At 35.4% G+C, this 26,528-nt stretch overlaps 1 protein-coding gene across 3 annotated transcripts; it reads left to right on the top strand.

The window, feature by feature from the left end:
• Positions 1-6,684: 6,684 nt before the first annotated feature.
• Positions 6,685-13,494, top strand: LOC140035289 (phenylacetaldehyde reductase-like). 3 transcript variants are annotated; one of them, XM_072075643.1, is made up of 6 exons: positions 6,685-6,928; positions 8,919-9,088; positions 9,800-9,988; positions 11,193-11,355; positions 11,993-12,179; positions 13,011-13,305. In XM_072075643.1, the coding sequence occupies exons 1-6, from the start codon at positions 6,805-6,807 to the stop codon at positions 13,156-13,158; spliced, it is 981 nt and encodes a 326-aa protein (XP_071931744.1). In that variant the 5' UTR covers positions 6,685-6,804; the 3' UTR covers positions 13,159-13,305. The 3 variants fall into 3 exon arrangements, with proteins under 3 accessions (XP_071931744.1, XP_071931745.1, XP_071931746.1); XM_072075644.1 differs by lacking the exon at positions 13,011-13,305 and adding an exon at positions 13,350-13,494 and having other exon boundaries at positions 6,686-6,928; XM_072075645.1 differs by lacking the exon at positions 13,011-13,305 and adding an exon at positions 12,437-12,476 and having other exon boundaries at positions 6,686-6,928.
• Positions 13,495-26,528: the final 13,034 nt, after the last annotated feature.

The raw sequence follows: 26,528 nt of genomic DNA, 5'->3' as shown, positions 1-26,528 counted from the left end.
TAAATTTCATACTTAGCTCCTAGAAGTCAAACTCCATTTGATTCTACCTGGCTAACTAGTCTACCCCTAGTATCATATCACACCCTCCCAACTTCAGAGTGTTGAACTGATGCTGGAATTCATACCCTTGCATTTTCCATGTTATAGGTTTGGTTATGCTCCTGGATTGCAGTTTTTCCCCATTTGCTACTCTAACTGCTAGTGCCTGTCCATTAGTCTCTAACTTCGAGTTTCTGGCTACCTGTTCATCCATAAAACAGTGTGTACTTCCACTGTCAACTAGTACAATAACAACCCTCCCCTTGATTATCCCCTTTATCCTAATGGTTTTGTGTACACTACCCCTTTCTAAGGCATGGACAGAAACTTCCATGAGTTCATCCCCTAGCTCTCCTCCAATACAATCACAGAAGACATCTGTCTCATCTCCCTTTTCCTCCTTACCCTTAATAGCTATCCCCTCCGCATCTCCCATTAATAATAGATTCACATGAGATTGTCTGCAAATATGGCCCAGGGTATAGGGTTCAACACATTTGAAACAAAGTCCCTTCTCTCTCCTATGGTTAAGTTCTACTCGAGTTATTTTTTTGAACTGGTCCTGGTTATTGGTATAGTTATTATGGGTCTTGGTGGTCTGATTGTCAGGAAATTTGGGGTTAGGTGAGTTCCATTTGGGATAGTTTTGAGTTTTAGGCAGAGGTTTTTGGAAGTTGGGGCCATGGGAAGGTGGTTTATGGATCTTTTGTAGAGCTCTCAAATTCCTCTCCTGCAGTTTGGCAGCATCAATTGCATCTGCTAAAGTCTTAGGTTTAGCCATCTTCACCATGGTTACTATTTCTTCTTTTAATCCACTTAAGAAACATGCTTTGTAATAGGAATCTTGTAAGTGGGGAAGGGAAGACATTACCAGAGATTTGAGCATCTCAAACTTGTCCAAGTAATCTGCGACAGAACCTGACTGCATCAGCTTGTTGAATTCTTCAATGGCTTCTTCTGGAGAACCATCTCCAAATCTTTCACAGAGTGCATTGGATAATTCTCCCCAGGGAATGGCCTCTCGGCCACTGAATACTCCATGGAACCATATGTCTGCCTTGTCTCTGAAGTAAAGTTCTGCAACCTCAGATTTCAGGTCCTTCTCCACTCAATTGATTTTGAAATATTTATTTGCCTTCCTGATCCACCCCCTTGGGTTCTCGCCTATGAATATTGGTAGATCGACCTTAGGTAGCCTGGTGATTGTTTTGCTTTCCGTAGGCTCAAATCTACCCTAGACCCCTCTCTACACTTCCTATTTCCTACCATCCTCTTTGGGTCTTGATTCTAATTCTAAGCTACTGCCCTTCATATCTTTTCCCTTGTCATTTAATTTTGCCATCATCTGTGCCATCATGTTCATCGAACCTTCATATTTCTGGTCCAAGTTCTTAAGAACCTTTTCAGTACTCTCCTGTAGGGCTGTAAACGAGCCGAGTCAAGTCGAGCTTTGGGCTAATCGAGCCGAGTCTCGACTAAATTTTACCAAGCTCGAGCTCGAAAAAAATTAAAAAAATAATTATTTTATTTTTTAAAAAATAAATAATATAATATATTTTTTAATAAATAATAAAAATATTAAGGATATATATGTAATTTTACTATTAATATAAAAAAATAAAAAATATATATACTTAAAAATAAAAAATATATATATACTTAAAATAAAAAAATTAAAAAATATTATATATATATTCGAGCTCGCGAGCCGGACGAGCTTAATATTTTGAGCTCGAGTTCGAGCTCGATTTCTACTCGAGCCAGCTCGAGCTCGACTCGAGCTTGACTAGAGCCGCTCGCGAGCGGCTCGATTCGTTTGCAGCCCTACTCTCCTGCCTATGTTCCATTGTCCTAACAGCTTGCTCCAGTCCATCATTCCTATTGGCGAAGGTCCTAACTACACTTCCCAACTTAGTTAAATCCTTCCTTATCATTTCATCTTGTGTTTTAGTCATTTCCAATGGCTCGTAGCTAGCTCTGATACCACTGTTATGATACAAAAACCAGAGTTGCAGCAATATGAAAAATGTACCAAACTCAGAATGGAATAACCTCATCTATAATCAATGGAACAGTGAACTTATAGATTAGAAAAGAAGAAACTCAACTTACATTAATAAAACTTCAATATCAAGTTACAAGAATAGAGAGTACGAATTTAGAAAGGAAGGCGAAAAAAATTGCAGGAAAACTTGAGACGAGGGAAAATGAGATTGGTATCCCAAATCTCTAAAACCAAATCTAGAAAAAAGACAAAAGCTACCTAAAATGCAGCAGACATGCCTGCTTATATCACTATCTATGCTAACAAACTTTCAACTGAACCAATGGGAATTAAACAAGTCTCCAATTATAGCTGCAAGTTGCAGTGGTCCTCAGCTTCGGTTAGGAACAGATGAAACCCAGCAAAGGCATGGTTTTGATAGCACACCTTCGATGACTCTCCTATGCAAAAGTTCACGCTTTCAGCTTCTGACATCACGCCTTCTTTGTTTCTTCTTCTTAGCTCGTTTCTTCAGTTCCGGTCCAGCCTTCTTACTTCATTACACTTATGGAGGAAAAATGAGTAGATCATGTATTAGTAAGTAAGCGCATTAAAGGATGTATGAAATAGAGGAATTAGTCACAAACCAAAAAGGAATTCTAACCAAAAACTATTAACGGTTTGAAAAAATCTAAATAATTTGCAAAAGTCGAAAAATACCCAACGAACTTCAGGACGGTGAAAAAATATTTTCATTAAATTGAAAACACCTACACTACAATTTTAGACATAAATTGAAGTAGTCATTCCTTTTTCTAGTTAAAATATCATGAAAAATACTCAATAAACTCAAACAATTCTCAATTTTTTCTATAATATCTTAAAATTTATATCCTAAATTAGGTATCTCAATAAATATACTTTGAGATTGATTGTTGTTTTTATGATATTGATGTAACTATTAAAGCACAAAATGTAAAATGTTGGATTTTATGCTTAAAATGTGTGACAAAAATATAGTTATATTCATGCAAAAAGTGTATAACAAAAATTTGTATGTGAGGTGAGTATAAATTACAACAAAACTATGGCTCTATATTTGTCTCGCCAATCCTTAAAAAAAATGAAAAATACAATATAAATTATAAAACTTTTAAGATTCACCAAAAAATGCAAGAATAAATCTTTTTCGTATTATACCTCAGCAACAAATCAAATTCAAATTTTAAATGTAAAACTCAAGAATTTTACTTTAAGGCGTCCTGAAAAAGTCTAGCATTTTCATGCTAGTTTGGTAGTTATCATCACATTTTGAGTAGAGAAAGGAAAAGTGCTTAAATTTATGTTCAAAACTTTATCTGAGGTGTTTTCAATCAACAATAAATATTTTGAGTGAGTTTTAGGAGCTTTACAAAATCTTAATGTTTCTTCTGTTAACTCTAGTAGCAACTCTCAAATGGCCATTCGTGAAAACCACATTAGCCAACTTTACAAAGTTAAGGGACTAAAATGGTTTGTCATGCTAACTAAGAGATAGATTAGATTCTTTACAAACAATGGGCTAGAAATTTATTGTATTCTAAATATTCAATTATTGTATCAAATTTTAAAAACTTTTATACTTTTAATTTATATAATGTGATACAATCCCTTTTGAGTATCATATTATGATAAATTAAATACAAAACTAAAAGCTAAAAGTATGAATACTTTTATAATTGACAAGAACAGAATCAACAATCCCTTTTGAGTATCATACTCTCAAGTTAAATTCACCATTGAATGGTGAAATAAGTGTTTTGAATCCTTTAATTCTAATAGTTTCAATCATTTAAAATTTAAACAACTATTATTAGTGAGGGATAAAAAGTGTGAGAATGATTCCCAAGAAAACTATAGAATTTTTCATGAATAAGAACCCCATTTAGGTAAAGGTTGTTGAAATACATAAATAGGTAAAACTCAAATATCAAATTGAATTATTAAGACATGGCATTTAAAGAGCGAAAATGGTCGACTGGGGAGAAAAAATGGTATATATATTAGGATTAATTTTCTATATACTGATATCATATACATTTTCATCATTGGATGTACGACACATAGTTCGAATTTGAATTTAAAATCCAAATTTTACATATTTGTCGTGCATCTAACAGTGATAGTATACACATTGTTACTGCATATAATATTTACTCTATATATTAAAGGGAAAAATGGTATATGCATTAGGTGATGCATCCAAAATTAAAACTTCATACCTTCCACCTGTATATATATTCGCCCATTTAAATATCTTCTTCTATTGCTCTCATTGAGTGTTTCACCATTGTGGATTGGGCCGCCATCCCCCACAAAAATGTTACTCGGTCATGGGCAGTAGCCCCAAGCTTCTTGAAAAATGTATGTCAGCTTCCAAAAAATTTTTAAACTTGTTCATGAAGTCCTAATTTCTCAATTGACTTTTATCACTTGCGCTAAAGAATCTACTTAAATGTCACTCTTTAAAACCAACTCTTAATTTTCTTATATTAGCATACAATACAAATCTCTTATAAAACTAATCTTAGTATATAATTAGTATTTGTGTTTATATACTACTTTTAAATACTAACTAAAGAATCTCCTTTAATTTTATTTGTAAAAAATATCCTATACATAGCAATTCAAATCTTAGTTTCCTTATATTAGCATATATATCAGTTTTCATTTTGATATTTTTATACCATTAGTAGTTAGTATAACTTTTAAATAATAACTAAGTAAATACTATGTCCTTTATGGATTTTTCTGGGAGATGCCCAGTTAGTATTAGTTAACAACTTAAATTGCACTTACTTAATTTTTTTTTCTTTTTTCAAAAAAGGATCAATATAATTAAATTAACTTACCATATGATTATACACAATCATTGCCCCTTGCATTTAGACACTTACAAATTAACTACACTTAAAAAAAAATTCACATCTGCGGCCTCCTTATTAGGCACCCGCTATCCAAATCATTCATATATTAGATATAATTATGATAACCTTAACATAGTAACTTAAGAAACACTATATTCACATGCAAAATAAAACGAAAAAAAGACAAGATAAATAGAAGAAATCAAACACAAGAAAAGGAAGATTTAACCACAGGTACAAATTATTAATGCTAAATCAACTTGAACTAAAAAAGGAAAAAAAATAGAAGTATTAGTCAAAAAAACACTAAAATTTTCAACTTTTGTCTATGTGATCAAGCATTGATCTTTGTCAACTCCATTAAATCTATTTCAACGATTGACTCTTTTGCTAAGCTCTACTTTTTAAAGGCAATTTTATTTTACTTTAGAATTTCTTTTGTTATATCATAAATCCCAGTTACTAAATATTTAAATAGTTATTCTTATTCTAAGCTTATAACTTAAAAATTTGTGATGAGTATTAACTTGTAATATGTTTGTGCACTATTCTCCGCTAAAGTAAAACCTTCGTTGCACCATTGCTTGGTCCCAACCCGGTACTCCCCTTATTATTCCAAGCATTCTACGAACTGGGTAGAATAAAAAGGAAGCCGGTTACCAGTTGTTGTCTTCGTTTTTTGGTCTTCTTTACATTTTCGAACTTATGATGCTACAATTAACGGACGCGGCCCGAATGGTTGTCAGAAAAATCGTTTGGGCCGATTTTATACATTTTACATAAGATATAATTTGCATTGCACACAGTATAACTCACTTTTAATAACATATAATTATAAAATAAAATTTTGTGAACACCACACATGATGTGATAAGTAATGTACAAGATACATATAATCTGAAACTTACATTTTTTTGGCCAAATCTTGGTCATCAACCATTAGGAATGATTGCTTCTCTTGTTGGTCCTCCACAATTGGGAGAGGGACAGGAACGGTTGCAATGGTTGCAAGAAGCAACCGTTCCTGAAAGTTTACAATTAAGATATAGTAAAAATAAATAAATAAATAAATAAATATATATATATATATATATATATATATATATATATATATAAAAGATTCAAATTTCATCTTGTACCTTATTTTTCACATCATGTGTGGGGTTCATAAAATTTTGTTGAAAGTGAGTGACGCCGTATGCAAACAGAATTATGCCATGTATATTTTACACAAAATCATCCATCGTTCCTTATAACCATTCCGCCCCTTATCCCCACAATTTTTTTTTTTTTTTTGTCAAAATGTTAGATTTATATATCATCACAAAAACTTTACAGTATCTGTACAAGGGTCCAAACAAAAGAAACAACCGTCCCATGATAGTCCATGATGCATTAGCATTTAAGATTGGGATTAACTCATTCTTCATCTAACCAAATGTTAAGAGCATGCAAGCTCTGCTTAATACTATCTAATTTCCCTGTATTAGTTAAAGAAAAGGAGCACAGATGACACGCTACTATTTCATGTCAGTCTAATAGTACCATTTTTATGGTACAAACCACTTTACCACACTAAAAGTGGAACTGTTCTAACCATACGTGCACATGACCATTGACCATGTATGGGCAACACCAAGGGCCCAATGGCTAAACTAAACGCCATCCATGAGCTATGCAAATTGCAAAAATACCAGTTGATGTTTTCGTCACTTTCAGCCTCATTTAAAGACTTCACCGACCTGATCTCTTTCTGAGTCTGCCAGATGGATGGATACTCTCATATCCATTCTGCTACTAATGGCCCCGTGAGGTGATCCTTGGATGCAAGGCTGACAGGTAACAAATTCACTCACAAAAAGAGCTTGGAGAAGAATGAGTGGACCAGGAGAGGATAAAGTGGTGTGTGTGACTGGAGCTTCGGGTTACATAGCTTCATGGCTGGTCAAGCAGCTACTTGGCCGGGGTTATACAGTTAAAGCTTCTGTTCGAGATGCCAGTAAGTGACCTTTTAGTTTTTACTCCTCGAGGACCTCGACTATCTTTGTCTCTTTTTCTAAATGCGTGTGTGGAGGTCTGTGTGATAAGGTTTAGTCACAATTTAGTAGGAGTGGCAATTTTTGACACGACCTGAAAACACGACACGAACCTAACACGAAATTAATGGGTTTGAGTTGAGGTTTCGGGAATTCGGGTCAGAATCGGGTTGGACCCGATAAACCCGAAAAGAAAACAGGTCGATTTCGGGTCAACCCGTGGTGACCTGATATGACCCGTTTACGAATTAAAAAATAATTTAATAAACATAAAAATAATTCTATCTAACTAAACTAAGTTATTTTTTTTTTCAAAGGCATTAATTACTTAATCCTAAATGAATTTATTTAATTTGTGTGAAGTTGAAATTATTATATTTGGACAAATAATATATTATATTATTTTTTACTTTTATACTGTTTTAATTTATTTTATATTTTGTTTGGGATAAAACACTTTTATGGTGTTTAATTTATTTTAGATTTGGTTTGGAATTATTTATTTAAATTTTTATTACTTGATTATGTAATTAGTTTTGTGAGAAATTGATTTTATTAGAAATTACAGTGATAAATTAATAAATTAAAATTAAATTTCGGGTCATTTCGGGTCGACCCGCCAACCCGTCAACCTGAAATTTTCGGGTTCGGGTCAGCATACCTGACCCGTCACGGGTTGGCGGGTCGGGTTCGGATCAACAAATTTTCTGACGGGTTGACCCGAACCCGACCCGCCAACCTGATTTGGACCCGAATTGCCACCCCTACAATTTAGCACCTGTGTTATGGGTCAATTTCACTTTTTCAGCTTGTATTCGTTTTATCTAGGCTTTGATTTGGGTTGTGTGTTTTTCTCACAAGCTCTTTTTATTTGTGGAATTTATAGTAATAAATTTGAAAAATAACTCCAAAATCTCTCAAATAGTATAATTTACCAAAAAATAAATAAATAAATAAAACAATAACAAGATTTACTATCTTTTCTTCTTCCATCTATCATCCATCACCAGTTACGTCCCCTCCTCCTCCTCCTCCCTCCATCCTTGCCCTTCCCTCCGTTCCCCTCCCCTACTTCTTCTCCTCTTAATCACAAGAGAGGAGGGAGGGGAGGAGAGAGGAGGGTGGGCAAGAGGCGGTGGCAATGACGGTGGGGAAGGAAGGAGGGGATAGTGATATTTTAAACAAATTTATAAAAAAAAATATTTAAAATGTTTTTTAAATTATAAAAATACTTCAAAATACATTTTCAAAAATATCAAATTCAAACAAATTATTTATTGTAAAAGTTTTTAACATGGGCTACTATAGTAAAGGTTTTTTTGAAATATACACCCAAAAGCACATAATCTATATGGATATATTATGCCCTTTAGGATTGATATAGGGTGTCTGCGTTTTTTGCACAGTTAGAAATTGAGTCATCCCTCTTATTTCAGACTCTGAAATTCAGAGGTAAACATGGAAATACAATCTCAGGAAATGAAATAGCAGTCAAAGGCCAAAGGCAATTATGGTATTAAAACCATCTTTGTTACTTTTAATTGTTAAACTCCGGGGTTGCAAAGTGAAGATAAAATGAATATTGGGTGATGAAGCACAGCTGCCCCCTAATTAAAGCGGGTAAACTTTAATTAAGCCTTATGATAAGTTGATAACTAATGGTTTTCACAATTTGCCCTAGCCCTTTACGTTTTGGAAAATCAGCAATGGATTTCAGGCCAAAGACGAAAGATGTATTCTTACTTCAGTACCAAAGTGAAACCAAAAACATTGCCAATTACATTTCCCAACAGGCCGATTTTGGCACATTTAATTTCGTGGCGCAGCATCCTCTATTCCTGGATGATGATTTTATCATCAGTCTTCTAGGATAATACACTTTACCAAGGCAATGCACTTGCAAATTTAGTACCTTTTGACTGATGTACTAGACTGTTCCGTTATATGGCACAGATGATCCAAGAAAGACGGAACATTTGACGTCACTTGATGGAGCCAAGGAGAGACTGAAGTTGTTTCAGGCGAACTTACTTGATGATGGATCCTTTGACGAAATAGTTCAAGGATGTACTGGCGTTTTTCATACCGCTTCTCCTGTTATTTTTTCGGTTAGCGATCCGAAGGTACATTTACTTCATGACTGTATTGAAGATTTTTTAGGTAACGACGATAACTACAAGTGGCGGAGAGAGTGGGGGGCTTAAGGCACTCAAGGCATCTGACCCCATTTAAGTGAGGTCATTCAGGAAGTTCACATTGAGACTGTAAATAATGTAACACAGCAAGTTTCAAAAAACTTCCTTACAGAAAAAGAGTCAATAAGTGGGATGAAGTACCATTTTCAGGGTGTCTCTTTAGCTTCAAGTTGCTTGAATCTTGCACATATTCGCAGATTATACTGGTCAATGACTATCCTTCGAATAGCAATAGGGTAATATAGAGTGCAGTCCTACAGTCAAAACAACCCACTGTGGTGCTAGAATTACGATCGACGTATTTGTTGCACTAATTATTGACATAACTGAACTTGAACCAAGGATGTTGTCCTCTTCAGACCTAGGACAAATTGCTTCTGTTATCAGGCCATGGTCCCATTTCTAATCACCAAGTATGGGAGATTTTCTGCTGAATCTGGTTTTAGCTCATTCTACTGTTTTAGGAACTGTTTAATACAACTCAACAGAAATATGCTTGAAAGCCTAGTGGTTGATACAGCCACTGAATTTATGCAGTAATACTCGGGGACATTGTTTTGATTGCTATCTCGCACAAGTAGCATAATGGAGTGTTTTACTTATCTGTGGCATATTCATATTTTCCTGTTTGCTTCTCAGAAAGAATTACTAGACCCTGCAGTAAAGGGAACACTGAACCTGCTTCAATCATGTGCAAAAGTTTCATCTATCAGAAGAGTAATCCTGACATCTTCTACGGCTGCAGTTCTGGCAAAACCAGAGCTAAATAAAGATTCATTTGTTGACGAAAGTTGGTTTTCTAACCCATCATACTGTGAGGAGCAAAAGGTGCAATATCCTGCTATTACTAATTCAGTAATTTAGTTTCAAGGAAAAGTGTCTGGTTGGTGTCAACAGAAGTAACAAGTCTTGTGATCTCATTAACTAGACAAAACTAATGGTTAATTGCTCTGTTATTGTTTTATTTGTGAATACGCTTTAATAAAAAGTCGATTGGATAAGGATGGAATGATGACAAATATCATAATCTATCACAGAAAGCAAGTGCCAATGCTACATTGTTCTCTTAACAGGCATCACCAATGTAGCATGTTTCCTGCTAGAACATGTAAGATAGTCTTGAACACCATCTAAAAGTAGCAAGGTGCTGACTTGCACCAAATCAAGCTAAGAGGTAGGAAGAAAATCCTCATGACAGATCCCAGGAAAAACTGTTTATTCTGACTCTTTGCAAAATAAAGGTAAAAATTTCAGATGTACAGGAGAAAGCAATAAAAGCACGCTCTTGTTGTTATTGTTCCTTGATGGATTATAATTGACAGCTCCAAAGATGGTTGAACAATTTACAATGAATAGTAGCTTGCAAGATATAAAATGAACAAGTGATTCGGCACAATGAGTAAGAATTAGGTAAATTTGAAACCAATCTGTAAGTTATGAAGGCTTTGCTCCATTACACTCTCCAAAGCTACATGATGCACTCATCGATATATGCATTTAGTAACTGCTCTCAAGAATTTCAGAGTGTAAGTATTACAGCATTAGAAATTTAAGACTTTGTTTCAAAAGATATAGTAGCATATGGACGCTGAGTAGCTAGGATGGTTGTAGGATTAAACTATAAAACTCAGATAAGGAGACTGAATTTTCCGCTGACTAGTTTTGAGAGATATGCTGCCAAGGGTGAAATGTAAAATTTTAGCTGGACTTGCATTTCTTACTGACTGATCAAGAGATCGAAACATGAAGAGTCTGCAGGAATCTTGTTAGTCTTACGTACTGTATCATTTGTTAAGCATAAAGAAATAAAACTTCTCTAATTAGTTGCAGATTTAACACACAAGAAATTACAGATCTCTAAATTATTGAAAAAATTTTACTCTGTTAGGGGAGGATGTGAAGTACGTTTGTTTTAATTGATTAAGTAGGGTAAGCAAAAGTTTGTAGAATATTCTGTGTTTCTTAATAACTTGTAAAACTTCTTTCTTGATAGAACTTAGACCAACTTTTGTTTTTGTATTTTGTTTGTCAGATGTGGTATCAACTGTCAAAAACTTTAGCAGAGGATGCTGCTTGGAAATTCTCAAAGGAGCATGGCATTGACATGGTTTCAATCAATCCAGGATGGGTCTTTGGTCCCATTTTGCAGCCTTCTATCAATCTAAGTGCAGGATTGGTCCTGGATGTAGTAAATGGTACTCTATCGAATGGCTAATTGATGTTGTGCCTCTGTATTGATCTGTCTAGCTTGTAGCTTTCTCAAACGACAAAAGTTCATCCTTTGCAAGTAAGCCTTTTAAGTGTCAATGCGTAAAATGATGGCATAGGCTCCTCAAATCATTGGTTACATTGTTATCTAATTCAACCTCGTGTACCCTATGAATCTTTTTCATATGTAGAGCTTCAAGCTTTTCTAGCTCAATAGCTCAAGATATCAATTCAATGCTATCAAGTTGTTTACGGTCATACTGATGATAATTAATAAGGGTTGTTAACTGTACTTACCCCTAGCTATATCATGCATCCTTTATCCCAGGTGTTTTTCAAGTCCTTTATAACAGTACTCCCCCTATCCTGTAGGCCTTGCCCATAAATTAGTAATCAAAACCAACTCTATGCAGCCTTCAGCGCAGACCACACAACTTCTTCCAAAAATCAGGATCTGCTTCTGTTCTTAACAGTTGTCATCTCTTCTTGTTTAACGAACAGTAAACCTCTAAGGGCTAAAAGTAATATGCATTCTTTTACATAGAAACATTATTATACATGGTACAATCAAAGATATTAGTGATTATGATCAAAGATATTACTAATGGAAAGTGTGGAATGCAGGGGCTCAATCATTTCCTGATGCATGTGTTGGATGGATTGATGTTAGAGATGTTGCCTGTGCACATATTCATGCCTTTGAAATCCCTTCTGCTAATGGAAGATATTGTGTAGTTGGGAAAAATGTGCACTGGTCCGAGATCGTCAAGATTCTGAGGCAACTTTTCCCTACTCTCCAACTTCCAAATAAGTGAGTCTCATTTTCCCTTCTCAATTATAATGACAAGACTTGCGTCCATTCAGCATCTGGTTCGAGAAAAGAATCACTTCCTCAGATTTCTTTGTAGAATTGTTTTTTTCTACAAGGTTCTCCAGTGCTTCTGCAGATTATATGCCTAACGTTGCAGATTTTACAAATATTTTCAATCATGAAGAATTGAAATTTGACTTAATGGTCTATTGAACATAAGCTGACTAGGCAATACTTTTTCTTTTTCTTCTTTTCAGTACTCCGATTTCAGGTTGTATATAATGTGCTAATGTCGGAAATATATTTTTTGAATCAGTCCCTGCAATTGCATATGACCACAGTGGTAAATGTTACTCTTTATTTAAGATGTATTTGCGTAGAGGTTAACTTTTTTGCAAACGTAGATGAGGCCTTTAGAATTTAGAATGCATTTAGAAGCCAGCAAACATATGAACACACTGGTAGCATTACATTCTCAAAAGCAATAAGTCAAGAAATTTAAGAGAAAATTTAATATCAAGAATGTGGACTTCATGTTTTTGTATTTCAGGTTACCACTAAAATTCATGTCATTTGGATCATTGAAATAGAGAGGGCAAGTTCTGATAGGCAAACTTCTAATGGAATTTTGTTATCTACGTGAAGAACAAGACTAGGAACTAATGCTTTTGTGCATTAGATTAATAGGCCTTCCAGTGGAGGGTAATTTTGAATTTGAAGATGCATAGCATTTCCCCTTAAAACTGGCTTGAAGATTTTAATTGGTAATCAGCCTTTTTCTGTCGTAGCTCAAACTTTCACATTCTTGAAATTGTGCTGGCTTTATTGTAGAGGTTCTCCTAATAGCACCTTCGGTATGGGAGAATTCGAAGTGTCGATGGAGAAAACAGAAGGTTTGGGAATCAATTTCATTCCATTGGAAGTGAGCCTGAAGGACACTGTTGAAAGTTTCAAGGAGAAGAATTTTATTACTTTTTAAATCAAGAACGGTTTAATTTTGTAAGAATTTGTATTCCTAAAAGAATTATAAAGATTATTCATTATAGTTCATAGAGTTGTATAATCAAAAAAATTATTCAATGTTCGTACCATCTGTTGTATCTATTGTAATTATTGATTGGATGTATTTGTGTTTGTTACATGTTTGATGTATTGTCTAACTACCGGAAGGGGTCTAAGGAAGATGACTGGTGGGAATGTGGCGTGTGTGACGGGAGCTTCGGGATACATAGATTGATGGGTAGTCAAGCTGCTTCTAGACCGCGGTTATATTGTTGAGGCTTCAGTTCATGATCTCATTACGTCATTCAAAACTCCCTATAAGCCATATCTGCAAGCTGCTAATTGTGTTTATACTTAATAGATTATTGTTCCTTTAGATGTGTTTGTATAAAGGTCTTTTTTAGTATTGATGTTGTAGAGAGCATTGGAATGCTGTCACGTGAATTTTTAGATATCTTAAGGGAATTTTTAAGTTGTGTTTGTAGTTCGACAACAGTAAGATCATACTAGACGGATGCACCGAAGCATATATGACAAGTGATTTTGATAATAGGAAGTCTACATTGATAGGTGCAAAATTTTTATTCAATTTATGATTATTGCCCCTTTTATTCTAGCTAAATATTGTTATAATTGTTAGATTTTACTTATATTTGATTAATGATACTAATTGTTGGAAAATATGCAAAACATGATTAAAAGGAGCAATTTTTCAGCATGTTAAAAATTGATTTGATGGTGGCGCGTTCGGAACCTGTTTCCAAGTCCAAATCGAAAGAAGGACAGCCGTTGGCGGAAGATTTCGAAGACTCTAATTATTGTTATTAGTTTTAGTATTGGATTAGAAAACTTGGAATATTATCTTTTGTAGTTTCTTTTTTTTTTATTTAGGAATCATGGTTTAGTGTTAGTAGTTGATATAAAGTAGGTAACAAAGGAGGCAAATAGGAGAAAATAGGATGGCCCGTTTGACTAGCACTCAGGCAAAAACAATTTGGAAGAATCGGGGACTCCGGGTGCTGAAAAAAGAAAGACAACAGCTTCTTAGTTCCTTTTGTTCTTTTTGATTTCTTCATTGTTAGGCATTGATGCAAATCTCTTCAATGAATTTGTGCGGTTCCTCCTTAGTGATGCGCGGCTAATTTACTTTTCTAGTCGAGAAATAACAAGGATTTGATTCAATTATATCTGTAAGATCTAATTGTTTTTAATAATTTCTTTTATTCATTAGTATTCATATATTTTCTAGTTTAACTTCTCATGGTTGTTAGTTGTTTGGATATCAAAAGCGCCTGATAGTTAATTCAACTTAGCAAACTACTGCCAATTAGGATAGTTAGATTAATTGTTTAATTGTCTTAAATTAGTGGCGATTAATGTGATTGATTTCATGTTAGGAAGACATATGATCTAATTTAAATAAACCTTCATAACGCATTTATTGATTTTTCTAGTTTCTAATGCAATCAAGAAATTAAATTTTACGAGTTTACCTAGGGTTATTTCTTAATTAGAGAAGTAGTTAACAGGCATATCTTAACTATCGAGACGGTAAGGAAAAGTTGGTTGTCATCACTTGGTTGGCAACTATAATCTGTTTATTAACGAATAAATGAAACAATTCTTGCATCGATGAACAATTTTATAAACCATTTTCGGAGATATTTCCTTGGCTAGATCTTGTTTATCCTTGATTTGAATTAACTTTGTTTAGTTTAATTATTTTTAGTTCGCTTAGTTATTTATTTTTAATTTCGATCTTCCAAATTCCCCCAATTAATTTTTACTTGAAAAGAAACAAATTTTCCCCTAATCCCTGTGGGGACGGCCCTACTTATTATTATACTCGAATAAATATCTTATAAGTAGGATTTTATTATTACATAGACCCAACACCTGTCAAATTTTTTACGCCGTTGCCGGGAATTGGCATTAGAATATTTGTTTCTTTTTTTAGTTTATTTTATTTTTTGGCATTTTTGCTAGTTTATGTCTCGTTCTTCTCATACAGGTGAATTAATCTTCAATCTCTAAGTTGAGAAGACTGCGTGTAGGCTACAAAGAGAAACTAGAATACAGAAGATTGAGTGGCCATCTACTGTGTCTCCAGAGCATAATTTGGTTGTGAACTTATTGGATTTTTCAAGTGATTTTGAGTAAAAGAAAGCTGTTATCGCAAACGACAATCAAACCTAAAGGGAGTTGGCTGTTTGGATATAAACCTGCAGCCTTTATGTATTACTTTTCTGACTTTGTTGAAAATGTAGCGTTTGAATTCCTCCCTAATTTTCATGGTTTGTCAGGTAAAGAACCTCACAAGCACCTACAGGAGTTCATAGTGGTATGTATAAGTATGAAACCACCTGGTGTCACTTAGGAGTAAATCAAGATGAGGACATTCCCTTTTTCATTGAGGAAGCAGCCAAGGACTGGCTATACTATTTGCTAGCAGGGAGTATCACAACATGGACGGATATGAAAAGAAAATTCTTGAAAAAATATTTCCCTGTATCCCGGGCTGTCAATTTACGAAAAGAGATCTGTGGCATTAAATAGAGTTCTGAGGAGTCTCTTCATGAATACTGGAAGACATTCAAAAAGTTGTGTAATAGTTGTCCCTAACATCAGATTAGCGAACAACTTCTCATTCAGTACTTCTATGAAGGCCTGCTCTACAGAGATAGGAGTATTATCAATGCTGCAAGTGGAGGTGCGTTAGTGAACAAAAACCCTCGAAAAACTTGGGAATTAATCGAAGGGATGGCTGAAAACTCCTAGCAGTTCGGCACACGAGAGGACATTCCAAGTCATTGCGTGAACGAGGTGAGTATTTCATCGATGCAAGAGCAATTGGCTGAATTAACTTCTATAGTTCACCAAATAGTAACGGGGAATGTGCAACAAGTCAAGACATGTGAAATTTGCAAGGATGTTAAGCACATCACCGATAGATGCCCAATGCTGCAAGATGATAGCACAGAATAAGCGAACATAATTGGATACGCGCCCACGCCCCGTAGACAATATGATCCTTATTTCAATACGTATAATTCGGGTTGGAGGGACCACCCAAACTTTAGTTATGGGGGAAATAAGCAAAATTCAGCCACTTATAGACAGCAAGGGTTCCAACCACTGCATCTATCAAGACCTTAACCCTCTTCGTCTACTCCAGAAGCATCTCTCGAGGATCTTGTCAAGACATTGGCCGCTAACACCGTGAAATTCCAGCAAAAGATAGAGGCAAGAACCAAATAAATTAGATAGCCTCTACGGTGAACCCCCCGGAGTTTCAAGGGTAAGAAAAACTACCTTCTCAACCTAAGGTGAATCCAAAAAACGTAAGTGCCATAACCCTCAGAAGTGGAAAGGGAGTTGAAGGGCCAAAACCTATAGTTCCCAAGGACATGAGTGAAGATCAAATTGTGAAGGAGTTGGAAAAAGAAGAAATAAGCAAACTCACTGTTGAGGTAATTTCGAACCTTTCATTTAAAACTAATACTAAACCACCACCTTTCTCCTATAGGTTGGAGAAACCAAAAAGGCATGACAAAGAGAATGGGATCTTAGAGATGTTAAGAAAGATGGAGATAAACATCTGTCTGTTGAATGCAATCAAACAAGTGTCCAAGTATGCAAAATTTCTGAAGAATTTATGCATCAACCGAAAGAAAATTGAGAGGTAATAAAAGAATTGTGGTGGGAGAGAATGTTTTAACCGTGTTACAAAAAAAAACTTTCACCCAAGTGTGGAGACTCAGGTATGTTTTCTATCCCTTGTCGTATTGGAAAAACTAAGATTAGAAAGGTTATGCTAGATCTAGGAGCTTCCATCAATGTGATACCAAAAAGTATTTACGCCTCTTTAAATCTAGGACCCTTAAAAGAAACAGGCATTATAATTCAGCTAGCCGATGGGACTAATGCATACCCTGATGGGTTAGTTGAAGATGTTTTGATCCAAATTAATGAATTAGTATTTCCAACTGACTTTTATGTGCTTGATATGAATGACAAGTGTTCACTAAATCCATCACCTATGATATTAGGAAGACCCTTTTTGAGTACAACCGAAACAAAAATTGATGTTAAACAGGGTACACTCACAATGAAATTTGATGGGGAGGTGGTCCATTTCAATATATTTGAACTAAACTACCCATTAGACTCTCATACTATTTTTGCAACGAGTGTGATTGACTCTATGGTACAGAAAATTTGTTAGATTGATTGTAGGGATAAACTAGAAGTTGTCCTCACCAAATATCTTGAATTGAGGACAACCTGCGATGTGAAATTGAATGAGGAGTTAATATACATAGTTGGAGCGCTACAGTCAATGGCACCTATTACAATAAGGTATGAATTTGCACCAGTATTTATACCCAATTTTCATCCAAAGTTGTTGTTGCCTTCGGTGGTGCAGGTATTTGAAGTGGAATTAAAACCCGTACTGGGTCATTTTAAGTATGATTCTTGGTCGATAAAAATACTCTCCCAGTCATTATTTCTACTAAATTGGACCCTAGTCAAGAGGACTAGTTGATCTGAATCCTTAGAGACCACAAAGAGGCGATAGGATGGACAATAACTGATATTAAAGGCATAAGTCGCTCTTTGTTCATGCATAGAATAAGGTTTGAAGATGGTGCAAAACCTATGAGACAAGCACAAAGAAGACTAAATTCCCTAATGATAGAAGTGGTAAAAAAGAAAATACTCAAGTTGATAGATCTGAGGATGATTTATGCCATCTCTGATAACTCATGGGTGAGTCTAGTGCAAATAGTTCCAAATAAAGCAGGAGTCACAGTTGAAACTAATCACAATGGGGAGCTTGTTCCTGTTCACAAACCAATGAGATGGTGCCAGTGCATCGATTATCGGAAACTAAATGCAATCACTAAATAGGACCATTATCCTCTTCTTTTCATTGATCAAATGGTTGACAGGTTAGCTTGTTGTACTTACTAATATTTTTTGGATAATTTTTAGGGTATTTTCATATTACAATAATGCCAGAGGACTAGGCGAAAATCACTTTCACATGCACATTCGATACTTTCGCATAAAGAAGAATATCCTTTGGGTTGTATAACGCTCCTGTGACTATTCAAAGGTGTATGATAAGTATTTTCTCTGAATATATTGAGAAAATAATAGAAGCTTTTATGGATAACTTTAATGTCTATGGTGATAGTTTTGATAAATGTCTTGAGAACTTGATTCTAATTCTTCAAAGATGCATCGAAACTAATCTCGTGCTAAATTGAAAAAAAAAATCATTTTATGGTTGAGTATGGGATAGTTCTACACCAAGTAGTATCATCTAAGGGTATTGAAATCGATAAGTCAAAAATAGATCTCAAATCTTCCTTACCATACCCTACTAGTGTGCGAGAAGTGTGCTCCTTTTTGGGACATGCAGGTTTTTATCGTAGATTCATCAAGGATTTCTCAAGAATTGGAGCGCCATTGTTTAGACTCTTGCAAAAGACATAACATTCAATTTTGATGAGAAATGCAAGAAGGCATTCAATTGCTTGAAGGAGTTGTTGACTTTCTCATCTATCATACAATTTCCGGACTGAAATTTCTCATTCGAGATCATGTGTTGTGCAAGTGACAGTGCAGTAGAAGCAGTTTTATTCATTAGTATTCATATATTTTCTAGTTTAACTTCTCATGGTTGTTAGTTGTTTGGATATCAAAAGCGCCTGATAGTTAATTCAACTTAGCAAACTACTGCCAATTAGGATAGTTAGATTAATTGTTTAATTGTCTTAAATTAGTGGCGATTAATGTGATTGATTTCATGTTAGGAAGACATATGATCTAATTTAAATAAACCTTCATAACGCATTTATTGATTTTTCTAGTTTCTAATGCAATCAAGAAATTAAATTTTACGAGTTTACCTAGGGTTATTTCTTAATTAGAGAAGTAGTTAACAGGCATATCTTAACTATCGAGACGGTAAGGAAAAGTTGGTTGTCATCACTTGGTTGGCAACTATAATCTGTTTATTAACGAATAAATGAAACAATTCTTGCATCGATGAACAATTTTATAAACCATTTTCGGAGATATTTCCTTGGCTAGATCTTGTTTATCCTTGATTTGAATTAACTTTGTTTAGTTTAATTATTTTTAGTTCGCTTAGTTATTTATTTTTAATTTCGATCTTCCAAATTCCCCCAATTAATTTTTACTTGAAAAGAAACAAATTTTCCCCTAATCCCTGTGGGGACGGCCCTACTTATTATTATACTCGAATAAATATCTTATAAGTAGGATTTTATTATTACATAGACCCAACACCTGTCAAATTTTTTACGCCGTTGCCGGGAATTGGCATTAGAATATTTGTTTCTTTTTTTAGTTTATTTTATTTTTTGGCATTTTTGCTAGTTTATGTCTCGTTCTTCTCATACAGGTGAATTAATCTTCAATCTCTAAGTTGAGAAGACTGCGTGTAGGCTACAAAGAGAAACTAGAATACAGAAGATTGAGTGGCCATCTACTGTGTCTCCAGAGCATAATTTGGTTGTGAACTTATTGGATTTTTCAAGTGATTTTGAGTAAAAGAAAGCTGTTATCGCAAACGACAATCAAACCTAAAGGGAGTTGGCTGTTTGGATATAAACCTGCAGCCTTTATGTATTACTTTTCTGACTTTGTTGAAAATGTAGCGTTTGAATTCCTCCCTAATTTTCATGGTTTGTCAGGTAAAGAACCTCACAAGCACCTACAGGAGTTCATAGTGGTATGTATAAGTATGAAACCACCTGGTGTCACTTAGGAGTAAATCAAGATGAGGACATTCCCTTTTTCATTGAGGAAGCAGCCAAGGACTGGCTATACTATTTGCTAGCAGGGAGTATCACAACATGGACGGATATGAAAAGAAAATTCTTGAAAAAATATTTCCCTGTATCCCGGGCTGTCAATTTACGAAAAGAGATCTGTGGCATTAAATAGAGTTCTGAGGAGTCTCTTCATGAATACTGGAAGACATTCAAAAAGTTGTGTAATAGTTGTCCCTAACATCAGATTAGCGAACAACTTCTCATTCAGTACTTCTATGAAGGCCTGCTCTACAGAGATAGGAGTATTATCAATGCTGCAAGTGGAGGTGCGTTAGTGAACAAAAACCCTCGAAAAACTTGGGAATTAATCGAAGGGATGGCTGAAAACTCCTAGCAGTTCGGCACACGAGAGGACATTCCAAGTCATTGCGTGAACGAGGTGAGTATTTCATCGATGCAAGAGCAATTGGCTGAATTAACTTCTATAGTTCACCAAATAGTAACGGGGAATGTGCAACAAGTCAAGACATGTGAAATTTGCAAGGATGTTAAGCACATCACCGATAGATGCCCAATGCTGCAAGATGATAGCACAGAATAAGCGAACATAATTGGATACGCGCCCACGCCCCGTAGACAATATGATCCTTATTTCAATACGTATAATTCGGGTTGGAGGGACCACCCAAACTTTAGTTATGGGGGAAATAAGCAAAATTCAGCCACTTATAGACAGCAAGGGTTCCAACCACTGCATCTATCAAGACCTTAACCCTCTTCGTCTACTCCAGAAGCATCTCTCGAGGATCTTGTCAAGACATTGGCCGCTAACACCGTGAAATTCCAGCAAAAGATAGAGGCAAGAACCAAATAAATTAGATAGCCTCTACGGTGAACCCCCCGGAGTTTCAAGGGTAAGAAAAACTACCTTCTCAACCTAAGGTGAATCCAAAAAACGTAAGTGCCATAACCCTCAGAAGTGGAAAGGGAGTTGAAGGGCCAAAACCTATAGTTCCCAAGGACATGAGTGAAGATCAAATTGTGAAGGAGTTGGAAAAAGAAGAAATAAGCAAACTCACTGTTGAGGTAATTTCGAACCTTTCATTTAAAACTAATACTAAACCACCACCTTTCTCCTATAGGTTGGAGAAACCAAAAAGGCATGACAAAGAGAATGGGATCTTAGAGATGTCCTTAAAAGAAACAGGCATTATAATTCAGCTAGCCGATGGGACTAATGCATACCCTGATGGGTTAGTTGAAGATGTTTTGATCCAAATTAATGAATTAGTATTTCCAACTGACTTTTATGTGCTTGATATGAATGACAAGTGTTCACTAAATCCATCACCTATGATATTAGGAAGACCCTTTTTGAGTACAACCGAAACAAAAATTGATGTTAAACAGGGTACACTCACAATGAAATTTGATGGGGAGGTGGTCCATTTCAATATATTTGAACTAAACTACCCATTAGACTCTCATACTATTTTTGCAACGAGTGTGATTGACTCTATGGTACAGAAAATTTGTTAGATTGATTGTAGGGATAAACTAGAAGTTGTCCTCACCAAATATCTTGAATTGAGGACAACCTGCGATGTGAAATTGAATGAGGAGTTAATATACATAGTTGGAGCGCTACAGTCAATGGCACCTATTACAATAAGGTATGAATTTGCACCAGTATTTATACCCAATTTTCATCCAAAGTTGTTGTTGCCTTCGGTGGTGCAGGTATTTGAAGTGGAATTAAAACCCGTACTGGGTCATTTTAAGTATGATTCTTGGTCGATAAAAATACTCTCCCAGTCATTATTTCTACTAAATTGGACCCTAGTCAAGAGGACTAGTTGATCTGAATCCTTAGAGACCACAAAGAGGCGATAGGATGGACAATAACTGATATTAAAGGCATAAGTCGCTCTTTGTTCATGCATAGAATAAGGTTTGAAGATGGTGCAAAACCTATGAGACAAGCACAAAGAAGACTAAATTCCCTAATGATAGAAGTGGTAAAAAAGAAAATACTCAAGTTGATAGATCTGAGGATGATTTATGCCATCTCTGATAACTCATGGGTGAGTCTAGTGCAAATAGTTCCAAATAAAGCAGGAGTCACAGTTGAAACTAATCACAATGGGGAGCTTGTTCCTGTTCACAAACCAATGAGATGGTGCCAGTGCATCGATTATCGGAAACTAAATGCAATCACTAAATAGGACCATTATCCTCTTCTTTTCATTGATCAAATGGTTGACAGGTTAGCTTGTTGTACTTACTAATATTTTTTGGATAATTTTTAGGGTATTTTCATATTACAATAATGCCAGAGGACTAGGCGAAAATCACTTTCACATGCACATTCGATACTTTCGCATAAAGAAGAATATCCTTTGGGTTGTATAACGCTCCTGTGACTATTCAAAGGTGTATGATAAGTATTTTCTCTGAATATATTGAGAAAATAATAGAAGCTTTTATGGATAACTTTAATGTCTATGGTGATAGTTTTGATAAATGTCTTGAGAACTTGATTCTAATTCTTCAAAGATGCATCGAAACTAATCTCGTGCTAAATTGAAAAAAAAAATCATTTTATGGTTGAGTATGGGATAGTTCTACACCAAGTAGTATCATCTAAGGGTATTGAAATCGATAAGTCAAAAATAGATCTCAAATCTTCCTTACCATACCCTACTAGTGTGCGAGAAGTGTGCTCCTTTTTGGGACATGCAGGTTTTTATCGTAGATTCATCAAGGATTTCTCAAGAATTGGAGCGCCATTGTTTAGACTCTTGCAAAAGACATAACATTCAATTTTGATGAGAAATGCAAGAAGGCATTCAATTGCTTGAAGGAGTTGTTGACTTTCTCATCTATCATACAATTTCCGGACTGAAATTTCTCATTCGAGATCATGTGTTGTGCAAGTGACAGTGCAGTAGAAGCAGTACTAGGTCAAATGACCAGAAAGACTGTACATGCGATCTATTATATGTCTAAGGCTTCGAATAGTGTTCAACTAAATTATATGATCATAGAAAAGGAGTTTTTAGTAGTTATTTTGGCTTTAGAAAAATTCTGTTCTTATTTGTTAGGAGTTAAGGTGATTGTGTATTCTGACCATGCAATGCTACGGTACCTGATGACCAAAAAGGATGCTAAATAAAGGTTGATAAGGTAGATTTTGCTTCTACTGGAGTTTAATTTGCCTATTGCTAAGGACGATTTTATATTAAGAAAAACTTTTCCTGATGAGCAACTATTTTCTGCTAATTCTCCTCTTCCTTGGTATGTTGATATTGTTAACTATCTGGTCACTGATCAATTGCCTATGGATTGGTTAAAGACAAAACGAGATAAGTTTAAAAGTAATGCCAAATATTACTTATGGGACAACCCTTACCTATGGAGGCAACGTACAGACCAAATAGTGCAAAAATATGTAAGTTTAGTGAATTTAATTCAATTATAACATTTTGCCACTTTTATACATGTGGAGGCCATTTTGGGCTGCAAAGAACAGCTTGTAAAGTATTGAAAAGTGATTTTTATTGGCCCACCATTTTAAAAAATGCACACTCATTTTGTTGGTCATGTGACCGATGCCAAAAGGTAGGAAATATTTTTCGTAGAAATCAAATGCCGCAAGCCCCCTATGATTTTTTTGTAAAATTTTTTATGTTTGGGGCATTGATTTCATGGGTCCATTCCCTCCATTTTTTGGTTTCCTTTATATCTTGTTGGTTGTAGATTATGTGTCGAAAGAGGTGGAGCAAAAACCACTCGAACTAATAATTCTAAAGTGGTTGCAAATTTCATTCGATCACATATTTTTGTTCGTTTTGGGGTAACACAAGTTATGGCTAGTGATAGAGGAAAACACTTCTGTAATAAACTGATGGTGGCTCTATTTCGAAAATATAGAATGACTCATAAGGTGTCTACATCATATCACCCTTAAACAAATAGTCAAATGGAGATTTTAAATAGAGAAATTAAATCAATTTTGGAGAAAGTGGTTCATCTTGATAGGAAAGATTGGAGTTCACGACTAGAGAATGCATTATGAGTTTATAGGACCGCCTACAAGACTCCTATAGGAATGTCTCCCTTTATATTGATATTTGGGAAGTCATGTCATCTGCTAGTTAGACTTGAGCACAAAGCATATTGGATGGTCAAGAAGTGTAATATGGATCTTGATGAAACCGAAGTGCACATAAAATTTCAGTTGCAAGAATTGGAGAAATTGAGAAATGGGGCCTACGAGAATTCAACAATTTATAAGGAGAAGACTAGAATTTTTCATGACCAACAAGTGGCAAGAAAATCATTTATAATTGGGCAAAAGGTTCTTCTTTATCAATCCTGTTTGAAGCTCTTTCCAGGTAAGTTGCGCTCTTATTGGATTGGTCCATTTGTGGTAACAAATATTTTTTACTTTGGTGAAATGGAAATCTAGAGCATGAAAACCGATAAACAGTTTATCGTTAATGGCCATCATTTCAAGCCCTACTACAAAGGTTTTTCAATGGAAAAAGTGGAACTAATAAATCTTGAAGATCCAATTTATGCTTCTTGAGTGAAGTTCAGCCATGTCTAGCTAAAGACACTAAAGAAAGGCGTTTATTAGGAGGCAAACACTTATTAAGCATTTTTCTTTTTTTTTTTTTGTTTTTGTTTTTCTATTTCTTTCGCTTTCTTTCTTTCTCTTTTCTTTTCTTTCTTTTTCTCTTTCTTCCTTCTTTCTTTCTCCCCTCTTCTCTTTCTTTTCCAGTCGCGCGTCTAAATACCACCCAGATCGCACCATCGAAGTCACCGCTACCAAATGCTCATCGCAGATCGTGCTCGTTGTGTCCCGCTGTTCGTCGCTTCCTCGCTTGCCTCTGCGCCGCCCGCCGCTGTCGTCATCACCTTCTATCGCCGCGTATAATAGCCGCCATCACTACTCGTTCCTCCTCGTTTCCCTGTTGCTCTATTTACTGTCGTTTTTTCTGCCCAAACACCTGGTATACTTGTTCCTCTCTTTTTCTATTGGGTTTATACTTCAGAGTTTATTAGCATCTCTCCTTGCTGGATTGTTTTCATTTGTTGGTTTTTGTTTCTGGCATTGGCTATTCTTTAAATTGTCGATTGCTGCTACCTGGTTCTACACTATGGTGAACGTTGATGCCGCTTACTTGCACATTGACGATTATTAATATTAGTATTGGGTCTTATTCCTAATTTTCTAGTTTTTGCTATTAAAAGTATCACTCTGCGATTGCTGGCTATCCTTGGTATTTCGATTGAATAATTATCTCTGTTGGCTGGTTCATTATGTGATTGCACGTTGCATTGAGGTTCCTATTCTGGGTATACAAGTCTCTATGGTCAAGTATTTCATTTATCTCGCTCTTTCTTGTTTTAAAGATTGCTTGGCTATCTTCGAGAACTTGTGTTGGTGAACTTTGCTTGCACTTCATTGTTTGTGGCTGTTTTTCTTTTCTTTTATTGTATAGATGGCTAAGAAAAAGGCTACCTCTAAGCCCAAAAATACGAAGACTAAAACCACTCCTTCGCCCCAACCAACTATTCCCCCGATTGACCCTTCCTACCATCATTCTTTTTCAAGTAAAATGGCCCGTTTAGGTCGGGACAAGGGTGTCCATCTTCCTCACCCTCTCACTTTGGAGCTCATTTGAATTTCACCAAAATCGCTGACACGCAAAGATATTCTACTTGTTGTGAACGGTGGATTATTCTTTGTAAATATCTTGACCCTCTTACCATGGTTGCTTTGGGTATGAACGATGATTTTGAAAGAATGTTCACATCTATAAGGCGGCGCTCTTATGCTGCAATTCAATGTTCTACTTTGTGGAGTTAGTTAGAGAGTTTTATGCTACTTTCGATTTTAATCTACCCACGGGATAGTTTATCACCACTCCAAATGTGATTCGATTTAGACTTATGGGCCAGTAGTTTAACTTTTAATTACCCAATTTAATTTGGCTTTTTGGTTTATCGATAGTGAGTATGTCAATTCTAGGGAGTATGATGAGAGTGCATGTGACTATGTAGAGCTCTTTCACACTGAAATATGGAAGGATGTATCTGTTGATGGTGATCGTTTTGACCCTGCCAGTTCAAAAATTCTTATCTCATAGACTTGAGTTCCCATTATGTTCGGCGTTTCTTGGCTTATAGCTATTCGGGTAGGAAGGATAGATTAGAGACCTTTTTCAAACCTGACTTTTTCTTCATTTGGTGTATGCAAAACAATATCAAAATTAATTTGGGGTATTGGTTGGCGTCTCAATTTGAAATAGTTTTGGCTAAAAAAACAAACCTTTGATCCTTGACTCGTATATCACACATTTGGCAGTTCACTTCGATACTTTTGATCTTTCTGATCATGATTTACATGCAGTTTGTCAAATGGATTCTTTGGATGTGGTTTGCTTAGAAAAAATAGGTATCATAGAGCAAGTTGATAACATATGGCAGTTTACTCCTTCGGGACCCACTCGTGTACCCGTTCACCGTC

Source organism: Coffea arabica, chromosome 2c, assembly GCF_036785885.1.
Source record: "Coffea arabica cultivar ET-39 chromosome 2c, Coffea Arabica ET-39 HiFi, whole genome shotgun sequence".
NCBI classification, from domain to species: domain Eukaryota; kingdom Viridiplantae; phylum Streptophyta; class Magnoliopsida; order Gentianales; family Rubiaceae; genus Coffea; species Coffea arabica.
The sequence above is the reverse complement of the archived record's forward strand: the minus strand, read 5'-3'. Positions and strand labels throughout refer to the sequence as shown.

Coding starts and splice junctions, on each gene's coding strand:
- LOC140035289 (XM_072075643.1), top strand. CDS start 6,805: ATGAGTGGACCAGGAGAGGATAAAGTGGTGTGTGTGACTGGAGCTTCG. Junction 9,089..9,799: donor TTTCGGTTAGCGATCCGAAG/GTACATTTACTT, acceptor TTTGCTTCTCAG/AAAGAATTACTAGACCCTGC. Junction 12,180..13,010: donor ACTCTCCAACTTCCAAATAA/GTGAGTCTCATT, acceptor GCTTTATTGTAG/AGGTTCTCCTAATAGCACCT.